Raw genomic sequence first — 20,547 nt, forward strand, 5'->3', positions numbered from 1 at the left:
GCCAGAAGAAGGGTGTATATTTCTGTACTCTGGATGACAGGTGAGAGTTTGGTTGGAGACAGATAAAAAGATGATAAAGACGGATTTCAGGAAGGAGGTGCTGGAGGAGGCAAGTGAAGAATAAAGGTAAGTGCAGAGTTTGAAAGAAAGTTAGCTTTTTGAAAAACATTCCTATTGGAAGCTCATAAATAGCAGCCCATGTGCAATAAGCGCAGAAGGATGTTCTCCAATCACTGGGGACAATCAGTATTTTAAAACAGTACTTCTCAATGACATCTGAATGTATGCTTTTTGAGCTGGGGGATATCTGATTCTCAAGGAGTTAAAACAGAAGGTTTTATGGGGTCAATGACAGTGTTAAAACTCCACCAATAAAAGTATCAAAGATAAACTAGTTAAGTGCCATAGTAAATAAGCTTGATATAAATTGGCTGGCCTTGTTCACTGTCCCAAAGCTGGTTGCACAGATTTAAAGGTGTCCTGTACCTCCATCTCTCCAGATGTCGCTTGCTGATGAGTGCATCAAAGTGACTTTAGGGGCACGAGGAGTATTGCTACTCGAATACACCTACATATCTAGCCCTGATTCAGCATCTGGAACAATGATTGTGTTTGCCTAACCAGCTCATAGAAATAAAAAATAAATAAACATCTGTCTTCTAGTGCTAAGGCAGTTCTTCTCATAAACCTGAGAAAGCTGTTACCGTTAGGTAGTATGTATCTATAACAGAGCCAAGGGAATAATTCAAAGATAACTGTTTCAGTGAATTTAGCCTCTTGATTCAAAAACAGTCTTCAAGCAATTTCTTTTCACTCATAACCTTTTGTAAACATTTGCTGTCTTGAGCTTTCCATGAGGGCAGGTCAAAGAACCGAGAAGTATCTTACCTACCATTTTTTAAGATCTTGAAGAAGTAATCCTCTGAGGAGACAATTACTGCTTCTGAGAGCCAGTTTGTTGTAGTGGTTAGGAGCACGGACTCTAAACTGGGAGAACCAGGTTTGATTCCTCACAACTCCACATGCAGCTGCTGGGTGACCTTGGGCAAGTCACAGTTCTGTCAGAGCTGTTCTTTCACAAGCAGTTCTCTCAGAGCTCTCTCAGCCCCACCTACCTCACAAGGTGTCTGTTGTGTGGAGAGGAAGGGAAGGAGAGTGTAAGCTGCTCTGAGACTCTGAGTGAAAGGCGGGGTATAAATCCAACTCTTCTTTTCAGGGGCAGTTCAAATAATAATTCTCATGCAAATCGTGAGTATGATGTAGTAGTGAAAGTGTTGGGCTACAATATGGGAGACCCAGGTTCAAATCCCTCCTCTGCCAAGTAAGCATTCTGTTGACCTTTGGCCAGTCACACACTCTCAGCCTAATATACCTCACAGTGTTGTTTTTAGGATAAAATGGAGGATAAGATAATGATAAAGGCAGGGTATACGTGAAGTAAATAAATAAATCAGCACTAAATAACAACAGCTATTCTTGGGAGGCAGGCAAGACCCTCTGGGTCAGATCTTACTTCCTCTATGCAATTTCATCATAGAGAATGATCAGGTTGTTTCATACACCCTGATTGTTGGAACGATTGTTAGTATAATCCATAAACTGGCCCTGACAGTCTAAGCACACTTACTTGAAAGTAAGTTTCATTTATATCGCTGGAACTTCCATCTAACATTGTGGCAGGCAGGGTTGTGCTTCATAAGGCCTCATGTTCAGGGACAGACCAGGCTCAAGGATCTTACCAGCAATGCAGTTAGTCTCCTTCTGTAAGGTCCCATGCACCAACTACAGTTCTTGGGCTACCATCTACTGGCTGTTCCCCCTCTCAGGGTGGCCCACCAGAGCTCAAGCCCTTTCCATCACAGCTCCCACACTGTGGAATGGGCTCCCTGAACAGATATGGCGAGCCCCCTCCCTGGAGAGCGTCAGGAACCACTGCAAGCCTTGCTTGTTTGCCAGGGCGTCTGATGGAGTATGAACAGCAGGCATCTTGTGGGAGGAGGGGTGTTACAGTAGGTGGCATTTGATGTTTTATTTGGTAATATCTTAATTATGCTTAGTAGGCTTCCTTGAGCCAAGAGGAAAGGAAAGGCATATCTATTTAAATAAATAGATACTTTATATATGTATGTTATTCATAGTCCACCTTTGCCAGACAGACTCAAAGCAGATTACACATTCTGAGTCAGAACAGTCCACAAAACGGGGCAGTCAATAAACAATGCATTAGGATTTTAGAAGCCTGGAACCAGCCGGAAAGAACTGAAGCGTAGCATAAGTATTAACACGACACATTAAGCAATGCAAAGATTACAGAGTAGGATCCTACTTCCAGTAAGCTATACACAGCAGTATAGACCACAGTCGGTAATAATTTATCCAAGTAAGATTGGAAACCATTTTTGTACACTGCAGCCCTATTAAAAAGGTAAAGGTTCCCTTGCTCGAAAGCCAGTCAAATCCGACTCTAGGGTTGCGGTGCTCATCTCCAGAGCCAGCGCTGTCCGAAGACGTTTCCGTGGTCATGTGGCCGGCATGCCTAAACACCAAGGCGCACGGAACGCTGTTACCTTCCCACTGAAGGGGTACCTATTTATCTACTTGCAATTTCTTGCTTTCGAACTGCTAGGTTGGCAGGAGCTGGAACTAGATACGGGAGCTCACTCTGTCATGTGGCACACTCGGGTCTCAAACTGCTGAACTACTGACCCGCCACAGCCTGCAGTTCAGCATCTTAATCACTTGAGAGCCACCGCAGCCCTATTACCTGTGCAGAAAGACCCAGTCTCAAATAATTCAGTTTTGCACAGTTTGTGAAAAGCCAGGAGAGTGGGAGCCTTCCTGACCTCCTCAGGCAAGCCATTCCATAAGGTTGGAGCCACAACGGAGAAGGGGCATGTATGGGCAGTTGTTGATTTTTTTTTTTTGCCTATTTTCAGGTTGGCCCCTGAAAAAAAGCCTTGCTCAGATGAGTGAAGCTGTTGTGGCAAAGCATATGGGGGAAGGCAGCCTCACGGATAAGAGGGACCAAAGCCGTGAAGCGCTTTGTATGTGATAGCCGGTACCTTAAATCGAGCCTGGTAACAAATGGATGGCCAGTAGAGTATCTGCAGAATGGGAATGATATGCCTGCCCAGTCTAGCACCCAATAAACTGTGGCATTTTGGACCAGTTGTAGTTTCCAGGTTGGTTTTGAGGGGAGACCAATGTGCAGTGCATTACAGTTGTCTAGTCTCAATGTTACTGTGGTGTGGATCCAGGTGGCCAGATCTGGTCTGGTGTTTGGGAGAAACAAGTATGTGGCGTAAGAGCACTACACAAAGTGTAGGACAAGAAGATGGTGAAAAAGAGCAAACTCCATCCACAAGTCATAATGCTTTGTTGTTTGGAGCTTTAGTTGGGTTAGAGAAGCTGGCAAAATCCTGGATGGATAAAATGACAAAACCAAGGGAGTGGCCTAACTATAGTGGAGACTGGAAAAAAAACATTGTGCCCAGGAGTACAGAGCTTTGCAGTTCTGGCCTTGCACAGGATGACTCTGTGATTGCTCTCAGGAAAGTCATTTGGTGCTACCTGTGCTGAAAGTGAGCAGTGGCATTTCAGCAGGCCCATATACAGTGGAAGAAATGGGGTCCGGCTTGTTCTATGATAAAATATCCTGGAATTTTCTTCCATGGCCATGTGACTGTCTTCTTTACCACAAAAGAGGAGGAACTAACAGCCGTATTTTTACTGCTGCATTACGACTTTTTTTTTAAAGGCTAAAATCCGCTTTGGGTGACTCCAGCCGAGCAAAGCAGTCGTTGCCATTTATAATAAAGCTAAAAATAATGCAGATAAGAGCTCTGGCGCTAGCCAAGGCTGAGAATGGCTGACCTGCGGACAGTTTATGGTCACATTCCGAAGCAGTGTCAGCATTCTCATGGGGATAAGGGCAGCAAGTTCAGTGTTTGCTATGGAAGACTGAAGGTCCTTCCTGTCCCAGTTGAGCTATGCCGCTCAGAGGACTTCTGCCACTGCAACTATCACTGTGCACAGAAGTCTGGCTGCAGGAGACTCACAAAGCACTGTTGATAAGAATTTGGACAGGGCCATTTGTTACCACAACTGCTTGCCCCATCAGTGGTGGAAACAAAGCAGTCTTTTGTGTAAATCATCCACTGAATATTTCCAGACCTTATTTCCCCTATAAGTGAATGATGTGATATTTCCAAAAGCAGAACAGGGAAGGACAATGTTCTGTGGTTTATATAGTGACATTTCTTCGTGATAGTTTGAGGGCAGTATAGTTGAATTACTATGTTGGTAACTGTTGCCTACCATTTATTTTTTGTAGTTTTCCATAAAGCTTAGAAAAACCAGAGAAGACTTTGGCTGTGTTCTGCTGTCCTTATCAAGGAGTATAATCTCCTCCTCCAGAGCTGGTCAGATTATTCATTGCAAATGCAGACTGACTTGTTTGTGTACTGTGTATTCGTTTTTCAGAAATTTGGATGAACATGTTTGAGCCTCATGGTTGTTCACTGGCTATCATTGCCTAGTCATTTTTCACAACCAATGATAGATCATCTGAAATGTCTGATTTTCCCTTGGATGGCAGGCTTTAACAGCAAGAAAATAACAGCTAGGGGTGGAAAAAAATAACGAGTGGCATCCAATGGGCTATTATCATGTTAAAATTAACTGAGTTCTTCCATGGCTACCATTCATTTCTTCAGGGCTTGTCTGTGGGTTTGTGCTCTCGGTGAACTGTTGCTTATATTAAGAGGTGTCAGTGTATGAAGGTAAAAAGTTGGTGTAAGTCCAAGCAAGTCTCATAGCAGTCTGTAAACAACTCATTCCCTGCTTGGAAAATAGTGCAGAATCCCCTTAGTCTGCTGCAGTGGTGCTGCTGTAGTAGGGTTGCTGACTCCAGGTTCCAAAATTTCTGGAGATTTGGGGAGGGAGTCTAGAGAAGGCAGGGCTTCAGGAAGGGAGGGGCTTCTATAGGGTATAATACCATAGAGTCCACCCTCCAAAGCTACAATTTTCTCCAGGGGAACTGATACCTGCCATCTGGAGAGCAGTTGTAATTCCTGGAGATCTACAACCCACACTGGGAGTTTGGCAGCCTTATGCTGTAGAGTTTTAGAACTTTGGCTAACATCACCTTCTGATTCCAGGCTGGCTTTGATTTGAGTGTCCTGGCTTTGACTTTGCAATCATGATTGTGAGGTATTTATAGACAAGAAATATGTTTCCACCTGGCAACCTAACTAACTGGTCAGATCAAGCATATATTAAGTCCAAGCTTCATTTTCACTGCTGTCAGTTACACAGTTCCTGTCAGAGCTCTTTTTGTAGAAAAAGCCCAGCAGGAACTCATTAGGATAATACGCCACACTGAACAGCAAAACTTATTAGCATATTAGGCCACACCCTGACAGCACCGCTCATTAGCACATTAGGCCACATGTTACCAGAAGTGTGGTCATCCAGCCACACCCACCTTTCCCTTCTTATTCTGTTTACCTTGTTTGTTGTCAAAACCCAGGACTTTTTTTGTAGCAGGAACTCCTTTGCATGTTAGGCCACACACCCCTAATGTAGCCAATCCTAATGAGTTTCTGCTATTGGGTGTGGCCTATTATGCTAATGAGTTCCTGCTGGGCGTAGCCAACTCAGGAGCCAGCCGGAACTCTGTTCCTGTGCGTTCCTGCCCAAAAATAGCCCTGGTTCCTGTGATAGCCAGACCTAGCAAGATCTTGACTTGGAAAACCTTTGCACATCATTTAGCCAGCTAGGTTAAACCAAACTAATCATTTAAAACAATAAACATTCCCCCCTCCGAAGTAGGCCAGTAAGCCAATGAAAACTACAGTCAAATTGGATGACTGAGTCTTCTCAATCACATATACTCTCACCTTTGAGCTCACTTCTGCAACACACTAGATTTATATGTCATAGTTCCAACTCCTGGAAATGCCAGCAGGAAACCTTTCTGGTTGCTTACAGATCCTCAAACATTTGTGTCTAGGGATGCCAGACCCCTAGTGGGGGGTCCCCCACTTTTGGGGCCCACCTCTCCACCAGTGGCCTGGCTGGCGGGGGGAAATTACCCCCCCAAACATGGAAGAATGCCTAAATTAAATGTGACATGCTTACAAGACCCAGAAGTGACATAAGCACATCTCGGATATCAGAGGGCAATGCTCTGGTTTTTGGGCAAAATTCTATGGTAGAAGCTAATTCTACCATAGAGTTTTGCCCAAAACCAGAGCGTCATGTCCCTGACATGCCTATGTCACTTCCAGGTCACGTAGGCACATTGCATTTATTTTCAGTGTTCCTCCCCACTCCCAGTAAGTTTACTCCCCATCCCCCATCGGCAGGTCCAAAGGACTTGGCAACCCTATTTGTCTTCAACAGCAAAAGACATAAGGATGAAACGGAGCACAATTAACAGAGCTCTGGGTCAAGCCCAAGGGCTAAGAAATCCGTGGTGTTCTTGTCATGGGCCAGCCAGGACTCGGCAATAGCGAGGACTCCTCAGGAAAAGAGGAGCCCCACGTAACCAGCAAGGAACATGAGCTTCAGGCTTGTCAGGGTTCACAACCAACAGCTGGTGCAGAGCCACCAACACCCTTTAGCCCCTATTCAACAGGTGAAACTCGCCCACATCCTTAGAATGTTGCAGACGGAGGCTCAGGGTAGAGCTACAGGAGAGACAACAAGGTGCACACCTTCTGACCCAATGCCAGTGGTCGACAGCGGACGCAAGAAGCATTTGCTCCTCTCCTCCGTTGTTTCTCCTCAGCCCTCTAGGGACATTCCAACTCCTTCTCAGCATTCTCTCGGCTTCCAGGCCTTGTTGTATAGACTGACCCTTGGACCAGACTGCTGACAGCTGTTGACTCTGTGCTTTGACCTTGGACTGGACCTTGACTATGCTGCTTTAGTTAGTGCCCTTGCCTTCTTTCCATGCTCTGATGGCGCAGCCCATGCCATCCCCGGCCTGGCTCCCAACAGTTCCATAACAGTTCCATAACATAAGTCTTAAGTACATCTGTTTCCATACTCATGCATATTTCCACCTCTTGCCACTTGCCTCCAAGCTCTGTAGATGGAGTGCTGAGGAATAGTTGTATGCCTCAGGTGATCTAGAGTTCTCACTCATAGAGCAACACAGGAAATAAACACACATGAAGCTGCCGTATACTGAATCAGACCATTTGTCCTTCAAAATTCATACTCTCTACTCAGACTGGCAATGGGTATCCAGGATTTCAAGTAGAAGTCTTTCACATCACCTGCTTCCTGATCTTTTTAACTGGAGATGCTGGGGATTGAACCTGGGATCTTCTGCATGCACAGCAGAGGTTCTTACACTGAGCCCGTCCCCTCCCTAATCAAGGTTGGCGTGAGACTAAGGCTAAATGTGACTTGCCCGAGGTGACCTAGTGACCTCATTTTGTAGTTTACAGAGGATAATCCCCATTGAATAGACCTGGATTACGAGTAGATCGGTTTAGGATTATGCTCTTTCCATCAGCAAAGCAGGACTTCCCTGGCTCCTCTCTCCTACCTCAGCCCATTGATATCCACAAAATGCTTCCACTGGGTGATACCTGACCCTGAGGAGCAATATGAGATGGGGTCTGCACTGATGGAAATTGCCCACTTAATATGGATCCAACCCAGTAGCGGCTGTAATCCTGAGAAAACGTTCCAGAGAGAAAGCCCCACTGAATAAAATTGGACACATGTCTGAGTCAGACTTGCTTAAGATCACTCCATAAATCTCTTATCTACTTTGCTACACCTGTCCTTTTAAGCATACATTTGTCTCTTAATTTTCTCTGACTTGCTCTGACTGAATTTGATGGCAATCGATAGCCTTGTTCACGTTACAGTGAACACATATACAACCTACATGAATATGCATAAAGAGCCGACACAAACTGACCGTATAAATGAAATCAGGGATAAGTGTGCAGTTTCAAATGTGGAGTTTCCGTCACACATTCAGTTTGGATGTAACATGAGAGTTACTCAACACATAATATTTTAAAAATCAAGTATATACTGTGCATGGATTCTACATGGATACACTGTAACTTCTGAACAGGGCTTTGCTGGAATATAAACTGGAACATTCTTATGTCCCTTCAAGAGCTCAACTGGTCCTACTTTTTACCTTTCAAACTGTTTGTTCCCCAAGACTGCATTTATAAATATATGTACACACACACATACATATATATCGGGGTTAAAGCAAGAGCATATATTTTTATGGTGCACTTAAAATCAGGCACATTTACAGCAGTTCAGATAATTGTGTTGCTTTTTAAATTGGCCTTGAAGTGCCAAAAAGACCTCTAACAGCACTGATTAGGCTGAATTTAATTTCCCTGATTTAGACATTAAATAGGAGCTGCAATTAAGCATCACTGACTATCTTTTGGAAGTATATTTTTAGAATGAGCACACATTTTAGCAGTGTTAAACCATCTTTTAGCACTTAGTACTGCTTCAAACTTGCTATCTAGGTCTAAATACAGCAATTACATCCCTTGATTCCTCAAGTAAAGTCCATTGCCTCCCTTGGGCTCTGGCTCATTACTATATTTTATTTTAAATCAGATCTGCAAATTGCAGGTGGTGATCATCCATTATCTTTCCTAATCTACTGGCATTTATTTATTTATTTCAGACTTCTTCTTTTTAAAAATCCTGCTTGAACCAAATGTGAACCGTATAGCATACCCTGTCATTCTCTGCATCCTGCAGGGCCCCCGTGGTAGATGCTCAGGGATTCCTCATCAGAGTAACTAATGAGGAGAAAAGTACCTCAAGGTAGAGTGTTTGAACACTGCCTTGGAGTAGGGCTGCCAAACCTCCCCGTGGTGGCTGGAGATCTCATGGGATTACAACTGATCTCCAGGTGACAGAGCTCTCCCAGAGAAAATGCCTGCTTTGGAAGGTAGACTCTATGGCATTACACCCAACTGAAGTCCCTCCCTTACCCAAACCCCACATTCCACAGGATCCACCCCAAACTATCCAGGTATTTCCCAACCCAGAGTTGGCAGCCCTCCTCATCAGAGTAACTAATGTGAAGAACAGTACTTTGTGGCAGAATGTTTGAACATTGCCTTGGAGGCTACTTTTTAAAAGTGGTAATGCAAGGGAAAATACCTCAAATAGGCAAATAAACAGCCTAGCTCTTTTTATTGTTGTTGTTCAGTCGCACAGTCGAGTCCGACTCTCCGTGACCCCATGGACCAGATCACGCCAGGCCTTCCTGTCTTCCGCCGTCCTCTGAAGTTTGCTCAATTTCATGTTCGTTGCATCGATGACACTGTCTAACCATTTCTTCCTTTGCCATCCCCATCTTCTTTGACCTTCAATCTTTCCCAGCATCAGGGTCTTCTCCAGTCATGGACAGAAAACTAGAATTAAAAATTAGGGGGGGAATAGAATTAAAAGTTGGAAGGGGCCTAAAGACCATCCAGTACAACCCCCTGTACCATGTAGGATGACCTAAAGCATTTCTGAGAAATAATTGTCCAACCTCCGCTTAAAACATTTCCAAGAAAGGAAAACCCACAACATCCCTGAGTAACCAGTTCCACCACTGGATTTCCCTTATTGTTAAAATAATAATAAAGAACATTACTGCCTGTTATGTCCCTTGCAATTCTAGTTTGCTGGGGAAGACTGGTGATGGCGAGCAGCTGCCTTCTGGGATATGATTACTCTTCTCATTGAAAACCCAATGAGAAATCAGTGTGGTACAATGGGGAGAGTCTCAGACTAAGACTGTGGAGACTTGGGTTCAAATCACAATTCAGCCATGAGCCTCAATAAATTATCTTGAACCAGTCTGTCTTCACCTAACATGGGTGAGGGGTTGTTGTGAAGCTCAAATGAGGGAGCAAAGGTGGGATAAAATGCTGACATGTTTTGCAGGAACTCCATTATTTCCCAGAACACAGACTGAAAAATACTGGTTTAACCTCATAATTCATTGTTTAGAGACTATAGTCATTTATTGATACATAACATGGGTGCATCTTCCTGTAGAAATTTAGAACAGCCTACAAGGGACTCTCAGTGATCCATGGTAGTTCAGACCCAGATCAACTTCACACAACACTGGGCGCTCCTGTGCCATTCAGATAGGGTTCATACTTTTTGCTTTGGCTGCATGAAAAAATGCCCACTCTTTTATATTAGCATGGACAGGAACTAGCTTTACTGTTATTCCAATGTAAGTTCTTAACTTCCATTATATATTATATACATGACTCTGTGTGTGTGTGTGTGTGTGTGTGTGTGTGTGAGAGAGAGAGAGAGAGAGAGAGAGAGAGAGAATGTATGTATGTATGTGTGTGTGTGTGTAAAGTGCCATCAAGTTGCCTTTGACTTAGGGTGACCCTGTAGGGTTTTCAAGGCAAGAGATGAACAGAGGTAGTTTGCCATTGCCTTCCTCTGCATAGCAAACTTGAAATACCTTGGTGGTCTCCCATTCAAATACTAACCTTGCTTATCTTCCCAGATCTGATGAGATCGGGCTTGCCTTGGCCATCCAGGTCAGGTCACATGGCCACATACCACCATTTTTATTATTACTAGAACCAGATAGTGGCCCCCATATCCAACAACACGGAACACTGTGATTTGGGAGGGGCCATGGCTCAGTAGGTAGAGAATCGGCTTGGCATGCAGAAGGTCTCAGGTTCAATCCCCAGCATCTCCAGGAGAATTGACCAGATACTAGGTGATACAGACAGCCTGTACTTGACACCATGGAGAGCTGCTACCAGTCTGAGTAGACAATACTGATCTTCGTGGAACAATGGTGTGATTCAGTATAAGGCAGTTTCACTTGCATGTGTATGCACATTACTGATACCCCCTCCTGCTGCCACCCACTGAGCTCTCTGAAATTTTGTTCCTGAGGTTCAATAGAACAGCAAAGTGTGTGCAGGGAGGCCTGTAATGTGAGGAGGGAATTGTCAGAAATTGCTGCCTTCCCTTAAGGCTTCAGATTGTGGTTGGATACAAGCTTTGTGGGAGAAGAGGAGATAAGGAGGGGGTAACTGCCTCCAATATAAGGATAAAGAGGTGGCTGAAGGGACGATAGGTTGTGACCCTGGAGCTTACCCTAGTCCTTCTCTGCACTTTTCCTCACACTGACTATTCTGGTGTGTAAATGGATATTATAGCCCTTTGCCTGCTTCAGGACTCAGTGTGGAAATTTTCCCTCAGGGACATTCTTCAAGGGCTTCTTTTAGGTCTCCTAGGTTGGGCCTTCACTCTCTCTGGCTTCCTCTTTCCAAACCATCATTTGTTTATCAGAAGTGGCTGATATGGCTGTCCTTGTTGCTAAATTTTCTCATTATTGAGTTAAACTGCCTAGTCCAACTGATGACAGGTGTATTATTCTTATAGTGTGATTTCCAGGCTGTCTCTAAGGAGGCAAATAAAAGCATTTGTATGTTACATTTTGATAGCTTATTGCCCTCTTCTCTGCAGGTGTTATTTAATGAGAAAAACCTGTTTTTGGAGCTCCGTAGGTTTAGTCAGAATCTGGAACATGATGAGCAAAAGAGGAAGGCAACCAAGAATAATTAAATATCATTTTCAATTGTTTTGAAAGGAACCATCTAGTGCATAAAAATTCCTTCTCACAAATTAGCACTTTAGGACATGTCATGAGCATAGCTGAGGAACAATTCCAATGAATATTAAGTTAATGTGGCCTTCAGGGGGGTAGTTGCTTGACATGAGGCAGAATACCTTTTTTCCAAATAAAGTTTTGTATTCTTTCTATATGCTAATTAGCATTTTGATGGTCCTTTGATGTTCCCAGATATCCGTGGCATACAAGAGTTTTTGGACAAAGTATCTCAGCAGGGAATGGATGTAGCACTGCAGAAGGTAGAGAACAACATCAATAAAATGATCACAGGGCTCTTTGCCACCATGTGGATAGAGGAACTGAACCGAATCCCGGGACTCTCTGAGGCGGGCCATTCTGGTAATGAACCCATCAACAGCCAAGTCTTTCATTGCTGAGGTAAGTGTGATCACCACCCAACAATCCACCTTCTTCCTTAAACTCAGGTTTCTTTCTCAGGTTATCCATATTTCGATTAAAATTTCTGTGTTGTAGTTATTTAAAGAAGATTTCATACCAATTTACCTATCTTTCCTATCTGTGGTAGTTTTATTTATTTATTTGTTTGTTTATGCTATTTATAGTCTGCCTTTCTCACTGAGACTCAAGGCAGATTACACAGGGTTAGTCAAACCAATCGATAGGATGGGACATCCAATAAAAAAGCAATACGTTTTGGATTGAAGAAATCTGAAAATGGAGCCAAAACAAAGTTTAAGCCAGGGTTCTCCACATCATGGCACCCAATGACATCTTTTCTGGTGCCTGCCAGTTGTTTTTTTAGAAAAATGGGCAGGGCCAGGTGGAACTGTTGCCCAGTGGTGCTTCTGGCCAGCCACTGGAGATTTGAATGGCTGTGCAGGTTTTTTGAAAATATTGTTTTGGCAGCAGCTACCACTACAGTTCAAGGATATTCACTGTGTGACTGAAAGCCAGCTGTGGCAACCATTTTGTGGCTGGCTGAGTCTCCTGCAGCAGCCATTTTGTGGCTGCGCCTGCCATACTGAGTCAGAATTCCAAAGGTCCTTAGAAACTCAACATGGTTGGGGTCCCTGGCTTAAGCATTAACACATCGTGTTAAACAGTGCAGGAATTACATAGTAGAATTATATTTACAGTCAGTGTTTATTTTGTAAAAAGAAAAGGTGTTGATACTCATAAGTAAGGCTGCACTGATTTCCACCAATTCCCTCATCAGGATTTGGGAGGGCCTCCAGTATGTACTGTGTATAGCAGATTACTCCACATTCTCTATGCCTTTATCAAAGCATCTTCCTGAAACATTTCTTAAGTGCAGACCTGTATTAAAAAGCCCTACTGAATAATTCAGTTTTGCATCATTTGTGGAAAGCCAAGATAATAGGAGCCTTCCTAACCTAATTAAGCAATCCAGTTCATAAGGTGGGAGCCCCAACAGAGAATGCACATGTATGGACAGCTGTTGATTTTGCCCATTTACAGGGTGGTACCTGTAGGAGGTCTTTCTCCGATAAGTTAAGCTGTCATGGTACAGCACAGAGGGAAAGATGACCCTGCACATAGAAGGTACAAGGGTCATGAAGGGCTTTGTATGTGATAACCAATCCCTTGAATTGAGCCTGATAGCTAATGTGCAACCAATGGAGTGACTGCAGAATGGAATTAATATGCAAGCTCTCTTTAGCTCCTGATAGTAACCAAGGTGCAGCATTTGGTACCCACTGGAGTTTGCAAGTTGACTTCAGGGGGAGGGATCCAGGTGGCCAGATAGACCATGTCAAGCTAGATGGTCATGTTCCAGGCTAGAATGAGTTGCAAGTATGATTGTGTCCCCCCCCCGCCGCCGCACACTCATACACATGGGGACCCACAAGGACCCTCAGGAAAGGAGAAATTCTATTTCCTTCCTCCTTCCTGTAGTGCTGGTTCCCTCTCCTGCTGCCACCATTTCCACATCCCCCCCACTGGCCACTTCTGCTGCCATTTGCTCATCTTCCTCCTCCTGTACCATTTTGGATTGCCATTAGCATTCTAAAATGCAGCTCTGGCAGTTTATCTGTGCATGCACAGTCATCACTATTCAATTGTTTGAGTTCTTTTCTTTTTACCCCCAAATATTTTTGTAAAATAACTACTTGTTCAGTAAATGTTGGGGTTCCTTTGACATTGCAGAACTCTGAATGATAGCTATTAATGGTCCTGTTGTGTGGATATGTCTATCACCATAAGTACCAGCCCTTGGCTGTTCTAAGTTGCGACAGATGTACTCTGCTACAATAGACCACATATAGATGTAGGTAAATATGGAGGTAGCAGCCCAAATAGCTCAGTTTAGCCTGAGCTCATCAGATCTGGGATGCTAAGCTAGGTTGGCCCTGGTTAATACTTGGATTGGAGACCACCAAGGAAGACTGGGGTTGCTATGTAGAAGAAGTCAGTGGCAAACCATCTCTGCTCATCTCTTGCCCCAGTGGTCCTGGGGTCACCATGAGTTGGTTGCAACCCAGTGGCACATATCCATTCATATATAGAGATAGCTAGATAAATGCACATATATATGTTTATCTTAAATGTTATTTTAAATAAATATATTTGAGCAGGGGGTTTCTAGATGGCCTGTATAGCCCCTTCCAACTCTGTGATTCTAAGATTCTATATGCTGGAATAAACCTGGAATTTTTTTTCCAATAAAAACAGCTTATTACATAACATATTATGAATACAAGGTTCATATGCCGGCATCCACAGGAGAGTATGCTTGTATTCTAATGAGTAAGATATTCAGAAACTATAACATAATTTGCTTCAAAACTCATTAGTTTTTATGGTTATCGTCTGCTTTAATTACCTGTCTGATATATTCCTTCACATTTATTTTACAGTTGTACTTTATTGGCTTTTTTAAAGAGAGAGAGAGAAAGAGAGAGAGAGAGAGATTAAATATCAGGTTACTGGAAGGGGCCATATGAGAAAATTGTGTCCACATCATTTAATGAAAAATGTAAGAAACAGTAAACTTGGCTATTTTAATTAGGTGCAAAACATTGTGACTGCTGCTCATAGCTCTGCTCCTGAGTTCTGGTCTCAATGCCTCCGCGTCAGTGAGCTCCCATATGGATGATTAAAATCATACTAGAATCATTAGTAACTTTGGTACTAGCAAGACGCCTACCGAATGGTGGGAATGTTCTGAATTCTGCTGTGTGGCTCTGCCTACCATTGTGTGCTCAAAATTTTCAATATGCAATTTGTTGGGAAGGCAGAGGTAATATACTGGTCTTCTGGCAGATGATATTACAATAGTCCTTTTCTCAGTATTGAGAGGTCTCTTCCTTACAGCTTCTTTGTGGAAAAAAGATGAGGCATTTTGACATTTCTGTTCATGTGAGACAGGAGGGAAGGTAGCATGGTATAGCCCAGTCTCATCAGATTTCAGAAACTAAGCAGGGTTGGTACTTGGATGGACCACCAAAAACAACTCTAAAGGCACTGGCAAAACAACTCTGCTTCTCACTTGCCTTGGAAGCAGTGTTCCCTCTAAGCTGAGTTAGTGTGAGCTAGCTCACAGTTTTTTAGCCTCCGGCTAACACATTTTTGTCTCAGCTCAGGAAGGAGGGCTCCAGAGCAAACTGATTTATGCAGTAGGCAAATCACGTGCTCACAACTTTAATGCCAGTAGCTCACAAAGTAGAATTTTTGCTCACAAGACTCCACAGCTTAGAGGGAACATTGCTTGGAAGCCTCTTGTTGGGGTCACTATAAGTTGGTTGTGACTTGATGGCACATATGTACCTATCCCATACAAGAACAGGTTCTTCAAGCAGTGTAGTAACATTTCCGTCATTCTTAGTCATGATTTTCAGAGTTCTAATAGTACCTTTCCCATCCATACCAGCTAAATGACAAATATGTAAAACATTATTATAGGAGATAGCTACTGGCATGGTGATAAATAGTTGTTAAAGAATCCCATATGTGAGTAGACACATTTATTCAGTTTAGCTCAAGAAGTTAAGAGCAGGTCATGAAAACTAGGACAGACGGGACAGGACTTTCAGAAACAGGGCTGCAAGCTATATTGTTTGGTTAACCAATTTAAAGCTTTAGTTGATTAATCAAAGGAAGCCAGTTGAATCAGTAAATTAGTATTTAAGAGCACAGGTTTAGCTTTTCAGATTACGTCGATGCATCAGAAGAAGAAATACCAGAAAGGAAATAAGAGAATATTAGATTGTCTTTCTAATGCTGAATTGTCGCTTCTGTATATTGGATTGCATGCTATGTTGCTGTTCCTTCAGAATCACGTATTCAGCTCCTATCTTGCTGGTCTGATAACATGGAAAGTTATTGAAATTAAAACAAAGAAGTAGTTGTTTAAGACTTGAAATCAGATCTTTAGCCTACGGGGAACAGGATTATAATCCTGTGTTTCCCTAATGTTCTTTGTGACTCTTGTCTCCAATGGTATAGAATAGATGAGGGCACATATTCACTGCTGGAAAAACAGACTACCAGAATATTATATTTTTGCAGTCTTTTGTACCTCCTGGACAGGCTTTGTCACCTTGTGACTCACTAAACATAATACATCCCACCAGTTTTATTAGATTTTTATCCCACCCATTATTCTGGGCACTCAGGCTGATGCATATGCTAATACTGTTTAACTTCAGGACAAGCCTGTGCTATGGGTTATGCTGATAGAGAATGACTATCCCAAGGTCACCAGTGAGATTCATGGCAAAACAGCCCTGTAGCCAGAGATTTTGGGTTGGTGGGACATGGGGAAATTTTGTGGGGCAGAAGGGAGGGGTGCTTGGAGTTCAGGCGCTGGCAGCCTCCACTTGAAAAACACCATTTAAAGGGAACCCTTTATTTTTCTTTCTTTCAGGAGGGGGCTGCCCACGGTTGAACTCCAAGGGAAGGCATGCAGCTGCCCCCTCCCTCCATTCCTGCAAGAACAGATGGAGGGCCCTTTTAATGCCATAGGAGGGGAGGGAGGGGGAGAGGGGCAGCAGCTGTTGCAGGGCATACCTCACATTTGAGGGGGCGGAACCCTGAAACCCTGGAAGGCCAGATAATGAAACTGAAGCTCAAATACTTTGGCCACCAAATGAGAAGGGAGCACTCACTGGAGAAGACCCTGATGCTGGGAAAGATTGAAGGTCAAAGAAGACGGGGACGGCAAAGGATGAGATAGTTAGACAGTGTCATCAATGCAACGAACATGAAATTGAGCCAACTTCAGAGGACGGCGGAAGACAGGAAGGCCTGGCGTGATCTGGTCCATGGGGTCGCGAAGAGTCGGACTCGACTGTGCGACTGAACAAACCCTGAAATGCTCCACTGTAACTATGGGCCTGTGGCAAAACTACGGGTCTGTGTTGTACATGGGTGTCCACAGTGATGGTCTGACATTCTAACCACTACAGTACACTGTACACTGGCATAATGTAGCTTGCCAGGGTTTTAAGAACTCCCTTGGTGCTTTTTTGCAGTCCCAAGCTTTGCAAAAAAAAAAAAAAAGTATTAAGCTCCTATTCAGCTGCCCTAAATGTCTGATGGGTAACACTTGTTTGATGAGTCCTGTCCTGTTGTTTAAATGATAGGGCCTGGTAACTGGCAGGAAGGCTAGAAGAAGAAGAAGAAAAGATTGGATTTATACCCCACCCTTCACTACACAAAGGAGTCTCAGAGCGGCTTACAAAGTCCCTCCCCTTCCCCTCCCCACAACAGTCACCCTGTGAGGTAGGTGGGACTGAGAGAACTCTGATAGAAACTGTTCTTTTTTCAAGAACAGCTCTCATTAGAACTATGACTTGCCCAAGGTCATCTAGCTAGGTGCAAGTGGAGGAGTGGGGAATCAAACCTGGTTCTCCCAGATTAGAGTCCACGCACTTAACCACTACACCAAACTGGCTGTTAACCACTACACCAAACTGGCACTTAACCACTACACCAAACTGGCTAGAGGAGGGAAGATTAAAAATGAAAAAGATTACCATAGAGTTCCTGGGTTGCTAGAGCTACTCTTTCAACTTGAGTAGTTCTAGCAATGACCAAGAAGTCTATGTTGATAACTTCTGGTAAGTGCCTAAGGATTTATCATTCTTTTTTTAAAAAATTATCCCCAGGATGATCATCCCCCAGCCTTTGGCCCCAGTGTCTGCCTGCCACTCAGCTGAGCATCGGCAGTCAAGGGCTACAATTGGCTGGAGGTCTCTCACCATGAGTAGACAAATGGGAACCCTAATAAAGAACTTTGCACTTCTTGTGGGGAGGTGGGGAAATCCTGGAATTAGAGATTAAACTCTGAAAGATTGTGAGTTGAGGTGTGGTATTCAACAGACTGTGCAAAACAACATAAGTAATCAATGATGTGGTTGCACCGTAATAGTACCTAGGAATGTGTATTTGGACTGAATACACCTTGTTGTTGTATTCAGAGACACCAGTCTCTGAACTGAATACACCTTGTTGTTGTAAGTATTTGATATTGTAAAATTATCCACTTTCAGACAGAACGAGGGAGAGGTAGTAATTCTCTGTATTCTGGTATCTTGATGAGGATAAAACTAGTGTGTGGGGGGAGATGCAAGTCAGCAAGGATCACCAAGGAGGCTAACAAATTAAGAAGTACGTAATAAAATTGCACGTTAAAAACCATTAAAACCAACAACAAACCTCCACATCATTAAAACCAGAACTAAAATACATCCAATTTTACACTCCAACTGGTCTGTATCACCAGATTGCAAAGTATGACAAATGGAGAGAGGTGTGCAGTGTTTATGGAGGTTATGAGATAAAGGGGTTTGTAGTGAAGTCAATCGTGCACTGGTAATCAGCCAGACTACTGATCGTGTTGTGTTGCACAAAGTGCTCAACTCACATTCTGTCAAAAGTTTAAGCTCCATTTCTAGGCCCCCTCCACAACACGTGTATACTTTTTTAGCAGTGGAGAGAAAACCTTAATGTTAGTCCTGCAATAAACATCTTGAGCAGTTTGTGGCCATATTTGAAAGTACGAAATGCTAATGCTTTCCTTATATCTAAAAATGTATGAGACGGTGCATCTATGGAACTAACAGTGTGTGTAAGTATATGTATGTATATATATATCTTGTGTATATCCTTTATCCTTTGCCTAGACAATTTTATTTGTTGTTGTGCCATGGCAGAGAAATTAAAACCATATATAACCCTACGTGACACTGTCACTATTAACAGTGCATTTTTTCTTCACGCCCGTCACCCTATGAACTTGTAAAATTCAAATATCTAATATCTTCCATCCTGTAGTACCAGGGTCTATAGATTAAAGTATTTAAATGAGGTACACAGCATCCTTCAGAAGTGAATAACTACTTAATAAATAAACTTGTAAAATATTCAGGTGGAGTTATTTTTTTTAAGAGCCAGGTAAAACAGGTATTAGGGCAAAGCGGTGGATACTAATATATTCCTTATTAAAGGTTTGTGTGTGTGTGTGTGTGTTTGAGAACTAGAGTGTATGTGCATACATTTGCAACCCATTAAGACGCTTTGCAGCATTTTTGTATTTACATTTTCCATTGTGTTCGCAATATTCCCTGGAGTTAGAATAACAAACTACTTGAATGGTATACTGACAATATCTACTGGAATGCAATGTGTCCATTTTAGAATGATCCTCTTTTTAAAATAGTATTATCTGTCTAGCCCTACCAGTATACTTATGAACCTATGGTGCTGCCTTATACCGAATTGTGCTTCTGGCTTATCCTGCTCAGTATTATCTACTTTTACTTGGAGTAGCTCTCCAGGGTCTCAGGCAGATAATGGTCTTTCCCGATACCTGCTGCCTGAAGCCTAACTCGAGATGTCAGGAACTGAGATAGGAACTTCTTCCTGCAAAACAGTGAGCCACTGACTCTAGGGTTGTCATATGACAGAGATCAGTTCCCCTGGAGAAAATGGATGCTTTGGAGGATGGACTCTGTGAGATTAAATCCTGCTGAGGTCCCTCCCCAGACTCCACCCTGAATCTCCAGGAAATTCCCAACTCAGAGGTGGCAACTCTGACTCTCCCCAACACTTCTTTAATTATTTCCTGGTAAGCAGGGCTATGTTTCCTGTCCCCTCACCCATAATACATAGTAACTTAGTTCATTTCTATTCTGTTTCCTCTATATTATAATGTATTGCAGGTTTTTTAGCTGTGGTGGTAATAGTGAGAAATCTGGCAGGGACTGGGAAGCCAGAAAGATCTTTGATTTCCCTGGCCACAGGTATTCTGGTCCTGAGGGTTTCACCACCAGCCATTAGCAAGGCTGCTCAGATCACAAGAAAGGCAGGGCAAGCAGAAGAGTGTAGCCCAAGAACTATAGAATCGTGTTTCCCAAGCGGTGGATATCGACCAGCATCACGAGAGTGGGCCCCAGGCTTGTGGAGGTTTATTGATTTGTGCATGATCAGTTTGTTTGTTTGTTTTTTAAGTGAGTCACCATACCAGGTGAACTTGGACTTGTGGGTCACCATATCAGACGGAGTGGGAACCACTGCTGTAGACCAAATAGGGCCTCAGAAGCAAGTAGCTAGGCCAAAAGTAGGGAGGCCTGGGAAAGGAGAATTCTGAGTGATTCATCTTGTGGCTTCTCCTCCTAAGCACACATCCAACAGTCTGCTGGACTGCTGTGGGCAGCTGCCTCCCATCTTCTTCCTTGGGTTCTTCAGCTTGGCTGCATGCTGTTATATGGGCAGGTGATTGATGGTCTTGGGACACCAATCGTGCTGAGGGCAGGCGCTGAGCTTCTGCAGCTGCTGCTGGTGTAAGGCCTAATGGGCTGGGCCAGCTGTGCTGCAGCTCTCTCCCCTCTGCTGTCCGTGTTGCTATTCTTTCATTGACACCATTTCACAGTAGACAT

The 20,547-nt window shown here is 43.4% G+C and overlaps 1 protein-coding gene across 1 annotated transcript in view; it reads left to right on the plus strand.

Annotated features, from left to right (window-relative positions):
* Window positions 1–20,547, plus strand: part of LOC107110907 (glutamate receptor ionotropic, delta-2-like) — a 1,200,243-nt gene that overhangs the window by 625,437 nt on the left and 554,259 nt on the right. Inside the window, 2 exon segments of the mRNA XM_015411751.1 lie at window positions 11,855–11,994; window positions 11,996–12,061. Coding sequence (XP_015267237.1) covers window positions 11,855–11,994; window positions 11,996–12,061 — 206 coding nt within the window.

This window comes from Gekko japonicus, unplaced genomic scaffold (genome assembly GCF_001447785.1).
Source record: "Gekko japonicus isolate JY-2015 unplaced genomic scaffold, Gekko_japonicus_V1.1 scaffold229, whole genome shotgun sequence".
NCBI classification, from domain to species: Eukaryota; Metazoa; Chordata; class Lepidosauria; order Squamata; family Gekkonidae; genus Gekko; species Gekko japonicus.